At 37.2% G+C, this 21,612-nt stretch overlaps 1 protein-coding gene across 7 annotated transcripts in view; it reads left to right on the top strand.

Annotated features, from left to right (window-relative positions):
- abi3bpb (ABI family, member 3 (NESH) binding protein b) overlaps positions 1–12,082 on the top strand; it is a 36,429-nt gene extending 24,347 nt beyond the window's left edge. For 3 of the 7 annotated variants that reach the window (XM_085447808.1, XM_085447807.1, XM_085447810.1), the window contains 14 exons: positions 415–492; positions 958–1,149; positions 2,049–2,114; positions 4,127–4,213; positions 5,708–5,776; positions 5,886–6,011; positions 6,511–6,600; positions 6,760–6,969; positions 7,127–7,232; positions 8,345–8,424; positions 9,050–9,079; positions 9,166–9,324; positions 9,411–9,533; positions 10,274–12,082. In XM_085447808.1, the coding sequence (XP_085303934.1) occupies positions 415–492; positions 958–1,149; positions 2,049–2,114; positions 4,127–4,213; positions 5,708–5,776; positions 5,886–6,011; positions 6,511–6,600; positions 6,760–6,969; positions 7,127–7,232; positions 8,345–8,424; positions 9,050–9,079; positions 9,166–9,324; positions 9,411–9,533; positions 10,274–10,389 (1,532 nt within the window). In that variant the 3' untranslated portion in view covers positions 10,390–12,082. The remainder of the gene's footprint in view (positions 1–414; positions 493–957; positions 1,150–2,048; positions 2,115–4,126; positions 4,214–5,707; positions 5,777–5,885; positions 6,012–6,510; positions 6,601–6,759; positions 6,970–7,126; positions 7,233–8,344; positions 8,425–9,049; positions 9,080–9,165; positions 9,325–9,410; positions 9,534–10,273) is intronic. The other 4 variants (XM_085447812.1, XM_085447813.1, XM_085447809.1 and 1 more) reach the window with 3 other exon arrangements.
- Positions 12,083–21,612: the final 9,530 nt, after the last annotated feature.

Here is a 21,612-nt window from a genome sequence, read left to right as displayed (position 1 = left end):
ACTGTTACTATATCACCCTGTTACCAAGGCAAGTGCCAGATGTACTTTGCACTATGTGAAAAGATCTGGTACCAGGAGTTGGTGGACTATTGGCTAAAGACAGCACATCCTACACTGGTCACATACATTTTTTTAGGTTCTACACCACCTTTGTAAGATTTTGAGGAAAGAGCTCGTGATAAGTCTTCATAGTCAAATCCTACTTCTTAAATGCACTTTGAATCCAAATGTAACCGAGGCTTTAAAAAGTCTTGCCATTCGTGTCTTACCTTCTCAACAGTCAGTTCTGCTTGGCAAACTTTAAGAAGAATATTTACATTTTCAGGTTTTAATTTGACAGGATGCAGACCATCTCTCAAACTGAAAAAGGCCTTCATTTTTTTTTTAGTGTTCAACCTTCTTTTTTTCATACAGTTGTTGGCAAATCACAGGACGGCTCATCACTGCTGAGATCAGCACTGGCCAATGAGCGGGCCAAAACTAACACATGGGGTAATAACAACCTCACAAACAGCTTCCTTCATCTTGCAATCAAAAGCAACCTTGCTATGTCTGTCTGCTGTTAATTTGCAATCATCTCTTTCCCTTGAGCTTCCAGGCAGCTTCCAGTGAAATTAGTGCTAAAGGTTTTTTTCCACAGGAATGGCTGCTCAATCCAGGAGTATCACCTTCACGCACATTTCATCTGGTGTTTGCATGCAGCACACAATCTTCCAGTTATCAAAATTCATCAGCATCTTCGATGACTGGTTTTTCAAGATTGTGAGCGCTTAAAGAATCATCTTGGTCCCATCATGCTCATTTGTTTATTTATTCCATAAATTCAATGACATCAGATTTAATGGTCCATCACTAACGATGCTGCACAGGGCTGCTGCAAGCTCGCTTGTCTGCCAACACAGATAAAGGTCAGATCAGACTGTAACACAGGCCGTGCAACTGTTTTTGATCTTTTAGGTCAAGGAAACAAAAGAAATCTCACTCCATCGCTGCCCTTGCAGCCCTACAACCCAGCAGCTACCACAGTTACCGGATCCATGAGGCCTGCATCGAGAAACCCTCTCTTTCCCTTCTCTAATGGCTTCAGACAGCCCCACTCCCCCTCCTCTAGATCGAGTAACTCATCCCCAACTTCAGGGAAACTTGGGGGTAATCCTCCTTGTACCTGTTTCTTTTATGTTCACTTTGCTGCTTTGCTGTCTTTTACTGTCCAAGGGGAAAATGTTTTGATAGGCTAAGCCATGAAATATATCTAATTTCAAGTACTCAAGTTTAAGTTTGACTTTTCTTTTCAAGTCAAATGCAAATTGGAAAAATACTTACAGGCTTATTGATTATATTTCTCTCTTGTTCAAGATTCTAAAATCAAGTCGATAAAAATTGATACCAAAAAGAACTGAAATATCAAATATACCTACTATTTAGGTTGTAGAATCTTGAGATATTCTAATCAACGCTGATTGGTTTTGCCTCTTGTGGACTCATTATCTTCCAGTTTCCCATCTATTGTTACTGTCTGAGACATTTTGGGGGCTTTTGCAATGGTTTTCTATGCCACTATTCTTTCAATTTTAAGAAAGAATTTCTTATGTGTCTCAACACTGTTTCGCATCTCATCACCCCTCAACACAATTTTACTTTTGCCTTTTTTCTGATTAAATGCTGTGAAACTTCATTTTTGTTAACTGTTAGCTGCTAAATGAACCTTTCAGGTGAACAACCAAACAAGTCCGTTAAAAGCTTTGGCTAAAAGTTTAATAGATCAACTAGTGGGATTTTATATTGCTTCCAGAATAAATAATGCACATTAAGGTTTATCTTTGGTTCATAACTGATCCATGACAAGAATTAAGGAATTCTGTACAGTTAAGGAAATGGACAAAAGTTGGGGAAAAATGGGAAAAGTAGGTGTTCCAAATAGTCAAGACAAGTAAAAAAAAAAGAAGATTTATTTGGTTAGAAAAGGACTTGGTTGATTGTCCTCTCATCAGGTTCAGTTTTCAGAGACAGTTTCTTTCCCTTCATAACACTTAGTTTTCTCCCAACAGTAAATGGACAACCACACCGGGGCATTTCCCCACCTAAACCGGCCATATGGTCCCGACCTCGATTGGGTAAAAAAGACCTTGTTTGTCTTTCTGTGTTTCATCATTAACCCTTCACTCGCTTTTGCAGCATTTTCACCTCCACTGCAGCTCTTGTTGGTGTTTTTTGTGTCCCTCCATTTTTTATTAATACTTTAATGTCCATGCACTATTCATCCATCCATCCATCCACCTGTTTGTCCACCATTGGTCTGTCCATCTGTGTTGTCTTTTTGTCCCACATTCGCTGCCTCAAGCCAGTTTTGAGCAAAGCTTCAGTCAGAGAGATTTAACTAATCAAGACGCTGCACATGGTTGATTATGTGAGTTGGTTACTTAAGCTCAGCAGCTGATTGTGTCCCTCTGTGTTCTACAAGTTGTTGGTGGTGGGGAGTGTTTAACCATCTGGTTTAAGGTTGTGGTTGGGGAAACTGTAGCAAATTCAGAGACCTGAGACCTCTTCAACTCTTTGGGTGCTGGGCTAAAAACCATTTCACTGCTTCACTGTTTCACTGCTTTGCTCTAATAACCATGTAGAATATTTCACAAAAAGTTTTAATTATTCCTTAGAACCAGTTTAAAAACATTAAACTCTGACCAGTTTGAAATAATGTATATTTTCTTGGATGAACTCCATCTGCAGATGAAAATGGTCAGATAATACACTAAGGTCACTGAAAAAGTTTGTTTGTGGATGTATGTTTAAAGATTGTGTTTTACAAAAGTATTGAATAATTAAGCTATTTGTTGTCTGCAGGGTTGACTATTGATTTTTTTAAACTTTGGCCATTTCCCCAGAATTCAAACTTTTTTATGCTACTGCACAGTTTTTGCAGTTTTTGGGAACATTAGCATGATGTTTTTTTGTTTTGTTTTTTTTAAAAAAAAGCTATGTGTAGTTTAAATAGTGTTTCCAGAGTTATAATCTAAAGAAAATAGTCTGTTATCTGCTGAAAATGATAAAAATTGACAGAAAATAACCTGTCAAGATTATTATCAAGAGCTACAAATCGATTCGAATCCTTTTTCTGAAACTGGCCTTTTAAGTTTATAGAGAAATATCTAAAAATATACATATAAGGCATCAATGTTATTGGGAGTGTTGTTACTCTTTTAGTTAAAGTAATGCTTCTAAAATGTAACTTAGTTAATGAGAGCTGGTGTAGCGTGTTATTGCTGGCTCAGACCTGCCTACACTTGTTGAGCTTTACTCTGTACATTGATATAGTAGTAGTTATAATAGTTGCTATATGGGCTCTCTCTCAAACTCAATACCATTATTTTATTTGTAGTGTTTGGTTTACTTTCTGATGATTTGGAGTAGTTTCCAACCCAACTAGGAAAGAAAATAGTAATTTTGCTCCAACAATTACTTTAATAGGCTTAACAAGTTGTTGGCGCAAACTGGCTGCAATATTTATTTGGAATAGGAACTAACGTACCAATGAAAGAAAAATATTAGAAAACTTTTTTTTTCATTTGTTTTTTAGGAGAATAAGCATACATATTTTTTTTTGTACCAGCAAAAGTGTTTTTAAGTGTATAGAAGTTATTCTAGTAATACCTTCAGCAGAGGTTAAACTCTCTGCAGTGACTTTCAAGCATCAGAAAATTCAATAGAATTTGAAGTCTTTCATAAGCAGCTAAAAAAAGAGGGTGATATGGGTTATGAGAACTTTCACTTTAGATTCAGTTGTATTATGAGTTAGGCCACCCTCAGAACCCATCTGACAATTGAAACCCGGTCAGATCACAGTTTACAAAAGTTTATAGTGAATTATACAGTTAATGATTTACATTGTGCATGGTGTCATGGTGGGCATGGTCTTCCTGTCCAGTATGCATGAGCTGGTTTTGGTGTCATCAGTTTTCTAGTTTTGATGTTTTGTCTTTTGTATTTTAACACCCAGAAACCACTGATCTATGACTTTTTGACAGAAACTTAAAAATACAAAACCGAAAAATGGCCAAGGCATCTCAGGGCTTTATTTCAGTATTGAATACAAACTCCAGTTTTAATCGCAGTGCCTCTCCTGCTGCAGTGAACAACTCATTGCTGGAGGAAAAGAAGTCTGAACTCCCTGAAGTGTTTGGTCGTTCGGGTCCCACGACAGAAGAGTGGGTTTATGGTTGGTAACGGCATGAATTTCATTTGTCTGCACCCAAAACTTGCCCATGCCGTGTGCTGACTGCCGCTCCAGTTGCTCTACATCGTTAAGACTGCATGGTTTGGTGGTGTTACATGTCCAGAAACAAATCTTTAGAAGGACCATGAAGGAAAATACTGGCCGTCAGCTTGAAAGTTTTGGCCAAAGGCTTTGGAAAGTATGCGCTCCCCTGATCGTTAGCTTACTTTTACAGAACCTCACTTTGCAGAGCTTTGCGCTTTTTCTCACCACAGAAATTAAAGGAGGAGACTGTTTCTAATTAGCCTGTGATGAAACTGGCATCTCGACTGGACCTTTGGTATTATTTTAAAAAAGTTCTGTCCAGGGTCCAAATGCTTCAGCTTGTGCTTCTTGCCTGATTGCGAGTGCGATGAGCTTCAGACATCTTGCTGCAGAGATGCCGTGTTTAGAAACCCTCACGCGAACCAGGACAGCATGGCGTGCATTGGACAGTTTTCATCAGAATGTGGAAACCTCTGTTTGATTTTTATTTTAGAATTATTTGTGTGAAAAAAATCATACCAATATGTATTTATTCTAGTTCTGTATTGTAATCACGAGGCATTTCTGAACATAGGCTATAATTATAGCACAGTTTCCACTCTGACCTTCCAATATAATGATCCTTTGAGAACACTGTACCTCTTGTGGTTTCTTGACAAGCCTCCTAATTTATGTCCAAGAATAATACAAGGTTTATCCAAGTAAGCAAAATATCTCTATGAAGCTTAAACAATTTTAGCCAAACTTCATGTCAAACAACAGCAAACATTCATACAGGCAGCCCATCATACATATTTACATGCAACTGATTGAAAGGAATGCATCTGTGTTGTTTCATGTTACGAGCTAACATGTTTCAGGACTCCATCATCTTTCATGTTCCTGGCTTTGCATTTATTCTATTTAGTTTTGGAACCGAGTCAATTCCTTGATTGTGAAGAATTTGGCTTCTGCTTAAATAAGAGGAAAGGGGGCAGGGGTGGGGTGTAATTGGCTGCAGGTTCTGGACTTTAGTCAGAAAAACACAAAAGATCTTGTGGGATTACAAGGAATTGTTCATGTTTTAAGGTTCATTTGGCATTTGGAAATGGGTAGGGAGTTCTACCTTAGCTGAAAAAATATATATTTCAAGAGATTAGACAGCACCTGGCTAGAAAATAGATCCAAATTGGCTGTTAAAGCTTTATTTTTGCCTTATGTAAAGCAATACTGTCCACAGACTACAGAACAGGCCTGAATCTGATCTAAAACAGAGACATTCCCATCATGTAATACTTTAGAAAATTATTGCAGCACTTTATATGAATAGTAGTAAAATAAATTTGAAATGACTGTACATGAAAGAGACCCTTTAATACAAAAAGTCACAAGTGCAGAGATGGTTTAGATCAGGACAGTAAAATAAAGGCTGATAAGGTGGTTGTAACAAGATAATGTTTTTGTTTCTTTCAGGATCTCCTGCTCGTCCAGCAATACAGATCAACAAGAAGCCAAATTTGGTTGGAAAACCTGGAGAAACGGGTAGGAACTCAATAAGAAAAACAATGAACTTTGTCTACACCCTTGTTTAACTGCGACATTTATAGTTTTCTGAAGGTTGAACTGTTTTTGTTTACATATTTTCCATCAGACAAAGTTAACAACTTCAAACAGAATGATAAACTGCCTGTCCTGAAACCCAAAGTACCAGCAGTGACCGCCAAGCCGATCAAACAAGAACGGAAACAGACCACAACTGCAACACCAACTACTACTGGTACAAAGATTTCCACTTGGCAATCAAGTAGTAGTCATCAGCCCAGTTTCGTCCAGTTTACCACATGCAAACTGCAATTTAAGACAATTTTCTCCTGCTTATTTTGAAATGTTTTGCTAGTTTAACCAAATGCATGTGACCAATGATTGAACATGAAGTCTATTTACAATATGCTGCCAAATGGGGCCTTGCTGGGCACTTTAAAAGTTTTCATGTCAGTCACTGCTTTCTTTGAATAAAGCTTTTGGAAAATATAATATTTTTTAACTATATACTCACTCCCAAAAGAAACCCACAAAAACAAAACAAAGAAAAAAATATTTTCATGGACATGCACAATATGCACAAAATATCACAAACCAGCTTACAAGAAGTAGACATACCTTCTTGTAATATTTTGCTTTGTTTACAAAAAATGTTGCACATAGAAGGAAGGTCATTTTGTTCCAGAAGGTTTATTCTTGAAATTAGACAATTTGTGTTGTGTTTCTTCTTTCAGCACCTCGACAGGAGTCATGGGAGGAGTCAGATCTTTTTAAATCACAGCCTTCCTCTGAGATTGACGCCATGGGCAAAAAACGTTACGTAGGTAAGCTGAAATGGTCACTTTAGCAGGACATTGGGTTTTACCATATAGCGATACAGACATCAAAACAAGCATTTTTTGTTCCAGCTCCAATTACATATACAAAGTGAACCTCAAACCCCAGTGATACTTATGCTTTACATTCATGTTCTCTTTCTACAGCACCTCATGTCATCTACAAAACTGGAAAGAAACCAGATGAGCCTTGCTCTATTACCTCTTCCCTCAACTACTTTCCCGAAGATGAACCCAGTGAGACAAATGTGACATCACCACCAAAGACTCCACCCTCCAACCTCACTGTGGTGACAGTGGAGGGATGCCCATCTTTCATCATCTTGGACTGGGAGAAGACTGACAATGAAACCACTGGTACTTATTAGCTGAATTTTTATTGCAGCAGCCCAACAAAAAACTGAATGAAATTGAAACTCTTTGGTGACTAACCTATAACACTCCTATGGTGGTTTTAGCTGTGTTCTATCACGATTCTGTTGGTCATGTCCTAATTCTGTCATCCTCTTCTCAGAGTACGAAGTCATCTCCACTGCTAAAGGCCCAGATGGAGAACAGGTTTCCATCCTGACTACAAACCAGACTCACACTGCCGTAGAGAACCTCAAACCTGAGAGCAGGTAAGTTCTACCTAAATTCGTTTTCTTTCTTCAACTTTACTTTTCATGAAGTTGAAGTCAAAGTCAATTTCTAAATTGTAGAATTTGAGATTGGAAATCGACCAGCCTTGTGTACCATGTGCAAATTTTCACAGCCTAGCATCAAGGGTTATCTACAGATTTATTTACCATGATTTCATGTTATGAGATTGATTTGCTGTGTAGCCAAGAGAACCAGTCAATTTGTCGGCTACACAGAAGAAAGAGAAGACATGAAAAATGTGAAAACACTCCAAACCAAACCAGGTCATTACAATAAAGCAGGTTTATACATATTAATCTCTGGATGTTAAGTGTTTCTGCAACTCAGATCTGACTGAACATCTGCTGGTTGGCGTTGCAGCCATTTCATTCAGCTGTTCAAACAGCCCAAGTTAGTTGAGCCCAGTAAAATAAGCAGAGCATCTGTTACGCTTGCTGACGCTTTAACGAGCCGCGATGTGGGAAAGCTATTTGGTGTGAAGGAAGGTGGTTAGAAATTAAGTCTGGCCAATTGCAAGTCTGGACTCAAGTAAAACCATATAAAAATAAAGAGCTGTGAGCAGAGGTCATGGTTTTCACTGTCATGCACGGGTTGCATGATGTTTGTGACTGTCCAAGCTTATAAAACCTGTTTTAACAGTCAGTTGTGTAACTTTGATACAGTATAAAAGAACAGAAAACAATAGTTGTTGTATTGTTTTTTTAGTGACCTAGAGGAAATGGTTAAGGAGAAATCCTTTGTTACAGTAAAATCACCATTATTAACAAGTAGCTTCAAAGTAATTTGTTAATAATTCCTTAAAAGTGTATAATCAATAAAAAATAAAGGTAGTCTATCCAGAGAAATGTAGTATTAGAATATATTGGTACTTTAACTGTTTTGGGCTGAGCTGATGTCTTTATTTTATTTCCTACTTTACTTTGATAAATTATAGTTCTTAAAAAGATTTTGCAATATAGTTCATACCTAAGTAAGTTCTACATTTTCTTGTACTTTGTGGCATCTGAGTTTGCTGTGTCATCTTTGAAAAGTTATGACTCTATTCCTGATTATGTATTATTGTAATGCTATATTTCCCCCCATTTTTTAGTTACGAGTTCAAGGTGAAGCCAAGGAATGAGCTGGGCTCAGGTCCTCCCAGTGAGCCAGTTACCTTCAACACAGAGTCAGGTACATTCCTGCTCAACTGCCTGTCTTTAGATAATGCACAAGCCAAAGCAGTTGCAGTCAAACTGAAACTCCAGGACCTCTCTGTGACTTCAAATGTTTTAAACAACAAGTAGAAATGCTCCAAACTTTCCGCTCATCAGTTAAGACTAATGTTCACCCTCAGCGGCAGCTACTGTTTCTGCCCATTTCAAATTCACTTAGCAGGAATTGCAACTCATTGCAGATGTATAATTAATTATTGCTATTGCATAAAGGTAATTTCCTGCTAGAAATTTATCATAATGTGAGACTTGAGACTTCACTCCTGATTGCCTACAAAATACAATTAATCAGTTATGCAGTCATCCATAACTGGACTTTACTGATAGAATTACTAACAAGTCATTGATTTAGTTGTTTTTTAAATGCTGACATCCAGGATATTGATTTTTTCAAACATTGCACGAGTGAATTGATATCCTATATTTCAAACACAGAGAAATAATTAAATGTTCTGCTTCACTGATCTAGATGATGATGAAAGTTGCTGCTCACGTTATAAGAAGGCACTCCTGCATCAATGTGCAGTATCAGTTATGCTTTCTTTATATAAGCTGTTAAGACCCTGTTGTTATTCTTTCCTTAGCGGACCCCAGAGTGAGTGAGAACGTTTCAGGTAAATTAACATCCACCTTATGTCCACATGGTTATAAGAAAAGCCTTTGTTTAAAGGTAGAAAGTTATATTTATTTTTCTGTACAGGAAAAGATGCTATCTGGACTCAGTTCCCCTTCAAGACAGACTCATACTCTGACTGCCATGGCAAACAGTATGTGAAGAGGACCTGGTACCGCAAGTTTGTTGGTGTACAGCTTTGCAACTCACTTAGGTACAAGATCTACCTGAGTGAAACACTCAACGGTAAGTACAAATGCTGAATTTATTGCCCACTTTAACAGGGAAACTGATCCCAGATCTGATCTGTTTCTCTATATTTCCCCTTATAGGTAAATTCTACAATATTGGAGATCAGACTGGCTTTAGTGAGGATCACTGTCAGTTCGTTGACTCATTCCTGGATGGGCGAACGGGCAGACAGCTCAGAGCTGACCAGCTCCCATCCAGACAAGGTATAAGCTTTATTTCAGTTTTCCTGAATTTTTCCTGAGCTCCTTAGTGAGCATGCATTTTTTGGACATTAAGATCCAGTATACTGCATGATTTGTCCTAAAAAAAAATAGAAATTAGTTATACCTGTACTTACATCTCATTTCAATTCAATTCAATTTTATTTATACAGCACCAAATCACAACAACAGTCACCTCAAGGCCCTTTTTCGTTGCCCTGTACCTGTGCATGTGCAATGACAATAAAGTTGAATTCTATTCTATTCTATTCTATTTTTATTGTAAGCTAGACCCTACAATAATACATACAGAGAAAAACCCAACAACAATTATAGCACTTTGGCAACATTGGGAAAGAAAAACTCCCTTTTAACTGGAAAAAACCTCCAGAAAAACCAGGCTCAGGGAGGGGCGGCCATCTGCTGTGACCGGTTGGGGTGAGACATAACAGACAAATGTAAAACATTATATTTAAATCCAGTGTGACACCCACTTCATTGTCATTGTCTTTGATGCCCATCTAGAATAAGAGTTCAGAAACCAGAGAGGACATTTTAGAATCTTTTAGTTTTTCCATTTCCTTTAGAATCACAATCATTTATTTAGTATTAGATGTCTGTACATTTTTATTACAATAAATAGGAAATTCTGCTGCTCTTAATCGGGTGCTTTGATACAAATTAGATTGAATGTATCAGATTTAAAATATGTTCCTCATCACGTATTGTTCTTTTTTGTCCAGGTTTCTTCAGAGCATTGCGTCAAGAACCTGTCCACTTTGGAGAAATAGGAGGACATTCTCATGTCAACTACGTCTCATGGTATGAGTGTGGAACACCCATTCCTGGCAAATGGTAGACGAACAGTCATCCTCACAGAGGCCTATGATGGGATTTGTTGCCAAAGCTTGGATGGCTAAGCCGTGCCTCTGAATTCTCTCAACCATGTTACTCAGTGCTGTAAAAATGTACAGGATATACTTGTCAGGGACTTTGTAAGGAGAGAGCATTCATCATAAATGATATAGCAACCATGCCTCATTTTTAATATTTATCTAGCAGCAAGGCTAAAGTGATGTTAGAACATGAAGATTCATAGAGGTATCGTTTCTCTGACTCATGCTAGATATATTTTATTTTGTGTTGAAATAATGGGAAGCTGGCTCCCTGGATTACTATTTTCATAACTTGTGAGATGTTATTTATCAAAAAGTCTTTGATTGCATTGCTTCACGAGGGCCACAGATGGGAATTCACAGGAGGTTTTTTTTTTTTTTTTTTTTTTTTTTAGAAATGCCATAAAAAGTAATTCAAGTGAGAGGTTTTAAAAGATACCATCCTGCTTCACATTCATCCATCGGCAACTGGCAGTCACCCATATCACCAGTCTTTAACCAATGCTTCACTAGTTAGTGTAGCGAATATAGACAGCATCATGAGTGATAAATTTACTGGATATCAGCAATAAGAAACCTATTTTAAACATTAAAAGTAAATAATGTATTTGATAATATAAATACCAAATAATGTACTTTCTGCTCTGAAAGGTGCCCCAAAAATACAGTACGGTGATATTTTTCGGGAACTAAGTTAGCATTGCAGGTAACTAATCCAGCTTTGTGAATCTGCTGTTCTGTAATTAATTTTCATTATTAATTAATTAATCTGCCAGTTATTTTTGATTAGCCAAATTAGTCATCAAAAATAAAAAAGTAAAAAATAGCCCATCCAATTTCTGAAACACATATTTAGCTTACTGTCATGTAATTCTTATATTTAAGAAGCAGCAAATGTTTTACTTGAAAATAGACAAACAATTAATTGATCATCCATTAACTGATCTATTAATGGAGAAAGAGCTGCGGCTTTTTATCATTGTCCTTTAAAGAAAATATCAAGCTGGCCTGAGTTTTGGTGCTTTAAACTACATTTTTAGGTGAAATGCCTAAAATTCATGCTTTACATGTCAATACGTTGGATGTGTTGACTGAACGCTGAGCTTCGGTGAGAGGCTTCTACACTTGCATTTTGCACAGCAGAAATGTATTTATATGTATATGGAGAGAATGTTTTTTTTTTTTCAGTACATTTTTGCAGATGCATTTCTCTCACCATGACCAAAAAAACAAAAGGAAAAAGAAAACCAAATGGTACTATAATATGCTCTTCTTTGTCCTTCCTCGTGCTAGAGCATGGTGGGAAACTAATATTGCTGCCTGATTGCAAGTCAAAAGCAGAATTATTTACATTTTAATAACCAAATTACATTTAAAGATTTTATTTCTAGTTAGGTAGGGTTAAAATATTCAAATGGGAAATTAACTTGTTAACTGGTCTTATAGATGGAAACTAATTGCCATCTGATGCCTGGTTAATCACATAAAACATTTCCCTAAATACAGTCTCTTTCTGTATTTTACCAAATTAACTCATTGGAGCCATAGTTGCCCCAGTGGTTTTTCAAGCTCAACAACAGACCCAGTCATGCAGGCCTAGCAACCCATCACATGGCAACCACCAGTTACTAGGGAAAAATATTGGAGATTGGTTGCTGGCTGAACCTGGTAACAAAGTAGGTGCTGCTCCAAAAGCCTACAGGACCTATAGATTAGCATGGAAGATACCAACATGCTTGCAAACACTCTTAAAATATTTTCCCTAGCAAGCAGTCTATAGGTCTGTGAGACGAAAGCCTAAAGTAGGGGCAGCGATAGCTAGATCAGGAATGCTATGAGTATCTGTTTCCTTGAGTAGCTAGACAACCAGCCTGTATGCAGTCTTCAAAGGAAACCTCAGACACCAGTTTTATTTACTTACACTATTTGTCACAATCAGATAGCTGCGGGAACAATGAGCCATCTGGCTCAGAACTCAGACATTTCAGTCTTTAAAGGGTTTGTATATATCTTCTTATGGAAATTATGCATGAAAATAAATCCTGTTGTATTGTTTGTGATATTTTTAGCAACACATAAGAAAGGCATTAATAACTAAAATTGAAAGATACCATTTTTAACAATTTTTAACGAATGTAAAGTTTCATCAAAACAAATTTAATGACCCAATGAACAACAAAAATGTCTGAGACAAAATCTGATCATAATAACAACATTAGTAAGAAAACAGTAATAGATAACTATAATGTGGCTGAAATGTTCTAATGATGTTCTGATGGCTAGCAAATCCAGAAATATCTGCATTAAACATGCTGTTTACTTAACCAACATCCGGAGATGGCAACTAAGTTAGAAAAAGTAATGGAGTGCCATGATCTGCCCTTCTACGTGTCTTCAAATGGGCATTTCTTTAAGGGCACCTAGTCTGCATTGTCTTACCTGTCATATGAATATAACATTAAGATGCTGAATGTTAATATTCAAGTCACTAGGTTTCAAAGAATGAGGTTCAAGTAATCATTCTAAGCCAAAAGCTCAGCTTTCAAACTACTCTGAGTAGTCAGTACAACCAATACCAGACAGTATAACTCTGTCAACAGGCTTCCAAATGTTGGCCAATCAGAAGAAAGAAGGGGGAATGGAGTTGTTAGAAATGCTTAACAACTCATTTAATGAACTGAGGGGTTCATTAAAAGGAGGGCTTTATGAAGGGCAAATATAAGTATCGATTTTTATTTGAACTGTGAATCATGCAAAGCTACTCTAGTAGAGCCAAGAAAAGAAGCAGAGTGCTGAAAATTAGCAGACTAGGTACCCGTTCAATTAGTTGCAGTGTGTGTTGTAATATAAATTTTCTCCCTGGCAGGAAACAGATTACATGACTGTGGTATCTGAGAGGTGCAGTAATGAAAGTCGCAGATTAGGGCTATTAAAAAGCGCTATACAAATGCAGGCCATTTGCAGGCCATTAACTAAATTGCTAATCTATCTTTATAATACTTAAGGCTGCCGTTAACTTCCTGTCCTTCCACCAGCCTCAAACTTACCTACTGTCACACTAATAATATATGGTGGAGTGATGGAGGCAGAGACAGTAGAGAGCAGTGATATAATACAGCATTAGCGGGGTGTTTTCTGATTCTTCCACATAGTGTTGCACAGTCCTGCTTAGATGCTGTTTCCTGACAATAAAGCAGTGTACTTTGCCTTTACCTTCCAGCTGCAATCCTGACCGCCTTCATTTATAAAGTCCATTATTATAAAGCAGGGATCATTTAAAACAGAGGAGTGCTTTGTAAGGAAAAATAAGAATGTATTGCTGTTGATGTTTTTCTACATACATTTGTTTCTATATTGATTTTTAACAATAAAGAAGTTTTGAGTCCTTTTTAAAAAAAGTGTCTTTATTTACCCTCCACATGCATAAAGCTTTATCAGTTTATTACCTAGAACAGAACCTTATTATGTTTTTCTATTTTCTTAACTACTATTAATTGAATTAATCAATACCTAATTCAGAGTTGTCGAGATTTGGAGACTATCCCAGCTGTCATAGAGTGAGAGGCAGGGTACATCCTGTAAAGATCACTAATCGGTTGAAGTAAAATAATAAATTTAACCCATATTTCCTAACTCAGGACACAGGAAATGTGTTTCGTTGAAGATGAGAGATGAAAATATCAACAACAGTCACATCCATTATGTTTAAATTGGGAAATGCTCACAGGGATTAATCAGAGAGTCAGACAGGATGGAAAGGAAGTGTTTCTCTTCAGCTGTCTTCAATTGCTCATCTCCAGCCTCTTTACAGCTGAAAATTAGAAGTTGGTGAGTATCAAAGTAAACGCCTGTGACTGTAAGGAGGGAGTAAACGCCACTTAATGTTAACACAAATAAAAATCTGTTCTAAAAAATTTCAGTTCACACAAGAACTGAAATCCACCTTTAGTCACAGACAAGATTAAAGTTTTGCCTTTTGAAGATGATCAAACAAGTTTAAAGAATCTTAGACATTAATTTTCTGCTTAAGCAACTTCTTGAAATGAGCTTATCAACCTGTAGCATTTCAGTCTGGTGATTAAGTTTGATCACTATACTCAAAGACACAATAGTCTATATCAATACCTACAGGGAGTGCAGAATTATTAGGCAAATGAGTATTTTGTCCACATCATCCTCTTCAGGCATGTTGTCTTACTCCAAGCTGTATAGGCTCGAAAGCCTACTACCAATTAAGCATATTAGGTGATGTGCATCTCTGTAATGAGAAGGGGTGTGGTCTAATGACATCAACACCCTATATCAGGTGTGCATAATTATTAGGCAACGTCCTTTCCTTTGGCAAAATGGGTCAAAAGAAGGACTTGCCAGGCTCAGAAAAGTCAAAAATAGTGAGATATCTTGCAGAGGGATGCAGCAGTCTCAAAATTGCAATGCTTCTGAAGCGTGATCATCGAACAATCAAGCGTTTCATTCAAAATAGTCAACAGGGTCGCAAGAAGCGTGTGGAAAAACCAAGGCACAAAATAACTGCCCATGAACTGAGAAAAGTCAAGCGTGCAGCTGCCAAGATGCCACTTGCCACCAGTTTGGCCATATTTCAGAGCTGCAACATCACTGGAGTGCCCAAAAGCACAAGGTGTGCAATACTCAGAGACATGGCCAAGGTAAGAAAGGCTGAAAGACGACCACCACTGAACAAGACACACAAGCTGAAATGTCAAGACTGGGCCAAGAAATATCTCAAGACTGGTTTTTCTAAGGTTTTATGGACTGATGAAATGAGAGTGAGTCTTGATGGGCCAGATGGATGGGCCCGTGGCTGGATTGGTAAAGGGCAGAGAGCTCCAGTCCGACTCAGACGCCAGCAAGGTGGAGGTGGAGTACTGGTTTGGGCTGGTATCATCAAAGATGAGCTTGTGGGGCCTTTTCGGGTTGAGGATGGAGTCAAGCTCAACTCCCAGTCCTACTGCCAGTTTCTGGAAGACACCTTCTTCAAGCAGTGGTACAGGAAGAAGTCTGCATCCTTCAAGAAAAACATGATTTTCATGCAGGACAATGCTCCCTCACACGTCCAAGTACTCCACAGCGTGGCTGGCAAGAAAGGGTATAAAAGAAGAAAAACTAATGACATGGCCTCCTTGTTCACCTGATCTGAACCCCATTGAGAACCTGTGGTCCATCATCAAATGTGAGATTTCCAAGGAGGTAAAACAGTACACCTCTCTGAACAGTGTCTGGGAGGCTGTGGTTGCTGCTGCACGCAATGTTGATGGTGAACAGATCAAAACACTGACAGAATCCATGGATGGCAGGCTTTTGAGTGTCCTTGCAAAGAAAGGTGGCTATATTGGTCGCTGATTTGTTTTTGTTTTGTTTTTGAATGTCAGAAATGTATATTTGTGAATGTGGAGATGTTATATTGGTTTCACTGGTAAAAATAAATAATTGAAATGGGTATATATTTGTTTTTTGTTAAGTTGCCTAATAATTATGCACAGTAATAGTCACCTGCACACACAGATATCCCCCTAAAATAGCTAAAACTAAAAACTACTTCCAAAAACATTCAGCTTTGATATTAATGGGTTTTTTGGGTTCATTGAAAACATGGTTGTTGTTCAATAATAAAATTATTCCTCAAAAATACAACTTGCCTAATAATTCTGCACTCCCTGTAAATAAGCAAGTAAAATTCAGAACTTGCCAAAGGTTTCTGTATAGCTACTCCAGGTACATATTAGAGCTAAGATAAGATAACCAAGCATGCTGACGTTACTTAAAAGCCCTCTTACAAATGTGATTACTTCTTTTCTGAAAAAATAACGCAGCAGTGGTCAAAATGCCAATTTTGATCATTTTTATCATGCAAAAACACAACTTTTTCAAAATACCTTGCAGTCCTGTGAAAAACTAACTATACCTCAGTGTTTCCATGGGAATTTAAAGGGTAAGTAGCAGCCACATGATGCTGATTTGAATGCACTTGATGAAAAGCAGAAGTTTTTTTCAGTTTGCGGGTCTGGAACCTTCAGGTGTGTGTTAACACGGTGCCAAAGAGAAAATACATCAGCAATGAATTAAGGGGAGCAACTGTTGCCCATCAGTCTGGGAAGGGTTATGAGGCTATTTCCAAGGAATCTGAAGTCTATCATTCTACAATGAAAAAAAAAAAAATTTACAAATCAAAAACATTCAAGGCAGCTGCCAAACTTCCCAGACACGAATGGATATCACAAGAAATTCACCCCAAGGTCAAACTGTGCAATGTTCAGAGAAACTGCAAAAAGTCCAAGAGCGAAAAACTGTACTAAGTGTTGCCGTTCTTCACAGGTTCAATGGTCGTCTTAGAGAAAGTGAACCTAAGAGAAGACGTCTTTAAATTTGGAAAAATGACTGAGGTCTGGTTGGACGCAACTGCAGACTCCACACTGAAGTCATTAAAGTGAGGGACGAGAACATTTTTAAGGGATCATATTGTGTTTTTAGCCCCTTCTCAGATCATCCATCCTCATATTACCCACAAACCCCCTCATCCCCCAGTGTCACAAATTCAACCGCAATTCCAGTTAGAAACACCAGCAGTGATGTGACAGATTACATCAGTTTTCCAGTTCTGAAACCACCAAAGAAGGGAAAATAGTGACGACTTCTCAACTCTGTGACCAGAAAAGTGGAGGTTTGTTCACCATGAACGAGGAAGAGAGAAAAAAATCAGAGCAGGAAGTCTCGTCAGAATAAGAGCACCATGTCAGGTCTGCTGTAATTCCACCTTGTGATGTAAGACATGAACGCTCTCTCTGGATCACTAATGACAAATGGGACAACTGGTTGGTGAGGTAATGCCTGGTTCAGAGAGGCTGAAACAGAAAAAAACCGTGGGAGAGTTTGTCATTCACGACATGTTGCAGAGGTTGGTCAACATGTCAACAGCTGCACAGTTTCTTTAATCTGAATCAGTCTGGTACCAAAATGCAACAATAAACTTTTCCTTGTGTTGCTTGTTGCTGTTTATTTGTTGCTTTTGATTGTTGCTGTTTCCTGTGTTGATGATGATTTTTGTTATGTTTACTGCTGTTCAGTGATTCTTGCTGTTTGTTGTTCCTTTTTCTTGTGTTGTTATTTGTTCCTTTCATCATGTTATTATCATTTGCATTGTTGCCGTTCATTGGTTATTGCTTGCTGCGTTTTGCAGTGTTTTCCTGTATTTGTGTAGCTGTTTTATTGCTTTTCTATTTGTTGTTACTGTTCATTGGGTTATAATCATTTATTGCTTCCATTTGTCGTGTTTTGTCGTGATGTTGCTATTTTTCTTGCTTGTTACTTTTTGACATTTGAGGCTTTTGATTCTTGGCTGTTGTGGTTGTGTTGCTGTTGTTTCGTGTCTTGTTGCTGTTTTTCGCAATGTTGTCTTTTACTGTATTTACGTTTTAACTTTAAGTTGTGCTGTTACATTTTGTTGCTTTTTTAATAAATTTGCTTTTCATTGTTTTGCTTTTTGCAATCTGTCACTTCATTCCTTTGTGTAGTTTCTTTGTTGATTTCTTTTTGTTACCGTTTGTGTTGTTACTTTCAACCTTTGAATGTTCTCTTGCAATTTTTCATGTCATAGATGTTATTGAGAATGTTGATGCATGTAGCTTTGTTGATATTGACATGGGCTGTATCATATTTTCTTGTTTATAAGTGTTATATTGCATTGTTTTTATTTGTTGTGATGTTGCTTTCTGCGTTTAGAAAGACAGCGCTTGACCTGCTGTGGTTTGTGTACCAAGCCAGTGGATGTGTTTTTTATATAAGTGAGGCTAGTTATCTGTGTTTTTCATCATTTTTTTTCATGTTGGTGCTTTTTGCTATCGTTTTTGTTCTGTTTTTACCTTTCACTATCTAATACTTTTTTTTGCATTGTTATCGAGTTATTTTGTGTCGTTAGTTATGTTGCTATTTTTTGCTTCTGTAAATTGGATACTCTGTTTTGTAATATTTTAATGACCTTGTGGTTGAAGCCCTTTGGTTGAATCCTTTGGATTTTTCCCCTACGAGTGTTCAGAATTGTTAGGACAAAGGAGCATTTTCATCACAAACTCTGCTTCTCTGTTGTGATTTTTGTTTATTCGCATGGCATCGCATCAGGCTCCAGACTTGATCTGAGAAAAGAAGCACTGCATTCGCCTCGATCTCCAGGAAATTGAGATTTTCTGGTTTTAAGCAGGAAAGGCGAGAAGCGTGAGAGAAGGCAGCTGCATGCATTTTGAGGGATTTCAGACACAGTTGTAGCTGCATACAAACGTGTTGCATGTTCGTAAAACAAGAATTTTTGCAGCGAAACGTGAGAGACTGTAAAATCATTTTGAACTTGCTACAGTTTGTAATTTCAGAGCCCCCAAAACAACATGGCAACTCTCCAGACTTTTTCACTTTCATTTGACATCCTGCAAGTTTTCAATATGTCTTTAGTAAACAAAAGTAGGTTTTTCAAGTTTACATTTGGTTAAGAAAAAAAAGAAAGAAACATTTCCAACAGAAATCACAAGAAAGAAACAGACATCCGCAGGTTTGTAGAGCTCAGTATCATTTCAGCTACTAATGAGGGTACTTATCAGGCTCACATTTAATAGAAAACAAGTAGAACTGAATAATTATACAATTAATCAGCCATTTAGTGATCAGGAAAATAATCTTTTAATCATTTTCAAGGAGACTACCAGGAAATCTTTAGTGTTTTATGTGGATTCTATCACAGACAAACTAATATTTATTGATTTAGGACCAAATAAATAATAAATCATTTCTGACAGACCATGGACTGGACAGTCTGTCAGATCCATTTCTACTTTGCAAATCTCATAAAGAATATCTTATTTAAGACGCTTTAGCCCATCTACATTTGCTGCAAGCTACTTTGTGACCCACCTCTACTGTAAGCTTTCTACTTGTGCTTTTTCTAATTCAATCAATGACATGCATTTTCTTACTAATTCTGTTTCTCTCCTAACTTTCCTCATTTCTCCCAGTTTTTGCATAGAAAATCCAATTACATTGAAGTTTGTGAAGTACCTAATCTATTGGACATCTTGAAGTGTATGAGGGACACTTGGAGTTCCACATTCAACTGAATAACTTCACGCTTTATTTTAATTACTGAATCACACTTAATTTGTGATTTGCTGCAGGTTGTAGGCAGTAAATCATCTCACATAAGTTAAAAAAAAGTTCATGAATTGGGTGAAAATTCAAAACGTGGCATTTTTTAAAAAGTTCTCTTTGTTGCACCATCAGCTCAGAAGACTCTCAGAAACATGGATAGCGTAGACATAAAACGTTCCCCCAATTTCAAAGTTGTGCTGACTGTAATGAAAAAAAAACACAATTTGTGCCCATGTACACATATTCACTTTTCATGGCGTTTTCACATATTGCCATAAGGCTGTTTTGGATGGAAGGTGAGGTTGCAAACCAGAGACCCATTGCCAGATATAAATGACTGAAAACAGAAAATGTCTTCTTTAAACTCTAGTCATCTACAGCAGCAAAAGGGGCTTATTTTATTGTTAAAGTGAAAACTTTCATCAAAAAGTCAGTTATTCTCATGTGCTTCTTCTGACCAAACTTTCAAACATTTCATTTTAGACAAAGAAGAACACTGGTGAACAAAGGTTTCTGCACAAAAAATGGATAATTGTTTATTAAAAGGGTTGGTGTGTACAAATGTGCAGCATTTTAGTCCAGCCATCAGGTAGCCATATGACTCACAGTGAAATTTTTGCCCAAAATGCTGTGCTGAAAAATGTATGGTTATAAACAGTTCAACAAAAAATCCTAATAATGTTCTATCCAAAAGAGTCAATCAGATACAGCAACCCCAAAGTACCCTTATCCATTAAATGGAGCGAAGGAAAAAAAAAAAAAAAGGTAACAAGACCCCTATATGTTCATGAAACCAAGACCTTAAAAAATCCAAAATGAGGTGAAATGTCCTGTTTTCTGAAACCAGTAGAACCTGCTGAGAAGTCAGGAAATGAGGTCACTCGTGTGGACTCTATTGAGACTTTGCAAAACTTTGATCTGTGAAACTCATGAAGGACAGAAGTTACATAACTGTGCATAAACTAGACGAGAACTACAGGTTACAACTCGATCGTTTCACATGGAATAAAAGCTGCAGGAATTCTTTTACTTTCTAAAGTTTTCCAGGAGTTCTTGATAGAAACATGTTAATGAGAGCTCCAGAAACTCAGAGTAAGTCTTATTCAAGATGTGAGATAGTTAAATTCCAAATTGATGTGTTGCAAAAGGACTGAAGGAAATGAAAAAATTAGAAACTCCACCAGAAGAAATTGTGCCTCAGAGGTCACTAGTAGAGATTGCTGTAACAGCCTTTGTTCATGCAGTATAAAGCAGAGAAGTTAGCTTACATTAACTGCTCTGTGAGTTAAAAAGAATATATATTGGAATGTATAAATTAATTTGTTGTTTTACTTCATTACTTTTCAGATTAGCGATATCTGTGACTGACTTTACTAAAAATGGTCTTTCTGTTCAAATAAACTGCATCCTAAGTTGAATTTTGTGGAGACTTCATGTTTTCCTAGGTAGCATGTTACTGGATATAAAGTTGACATTCATGCAAGGTGGAGGAGGTCATATACATCAAAAGCTGTACTCTCAGTCCCGAGTCCTAAATTAGAGTCCAGCGTGACAGTTTTGAGTCTCTGGTTTTACTTTGGTATTAGATTTTCTATTTTAAATCTTTTTTACTAGAAGCAATGCTAATTTTTTTTACAGATCTACTCATGAGTTTCTCTCAGTAGTTTACATGGAACACCAACTTGTCTAATAACACTTGCTAAACAATTTTACCTCCAGCCAACCAGTTGGGGAATACACAAACATTTTTCTGTTGCAACGTGTTACAGATACCGGGTGGCAGCACCTGTAGACAACTGTATATGTGTCCTGTAAACAGAAAAGAAATGATCAGACAGGGAGACGTGGCTTGCCGTTTCCTGAATACTCCACCATTATTTATTCAAATTCACAATTATGCACTCCTTTTATTACTTTTACAGTATTACAACTGTGTATTTACTTATTCTTAACATAGCTCACACATTCTCCATATGTGTTACCAACTGTTACCAACTAGACTAAAGAGAATTAACACATTCCAATGTTATAAACATGAC

The sequence above is a fragment of the Copadichromis virginalis genome, linkage group LG23 (genome assembly GCF_057382275.1).
Source record: "Copadichromis virginalis isolate Kocher_CV1m ecotype Utaka linkage group LG23, C_Virginalis_male_GT1.1, whole genome shotgun sequence".
In the NCBI taxonomy this organism is placed as follows: Eukaryota; Metazoa; Chordata; class Actinopteri; order Cichliformes; family Cichlidae; genus Copadichromis; species Copadichromis virginalis.
Note: the sequence above shows the minus strand (reverse complement) of the source record. Positions and strands in the feature narration are given on the sequence as shown.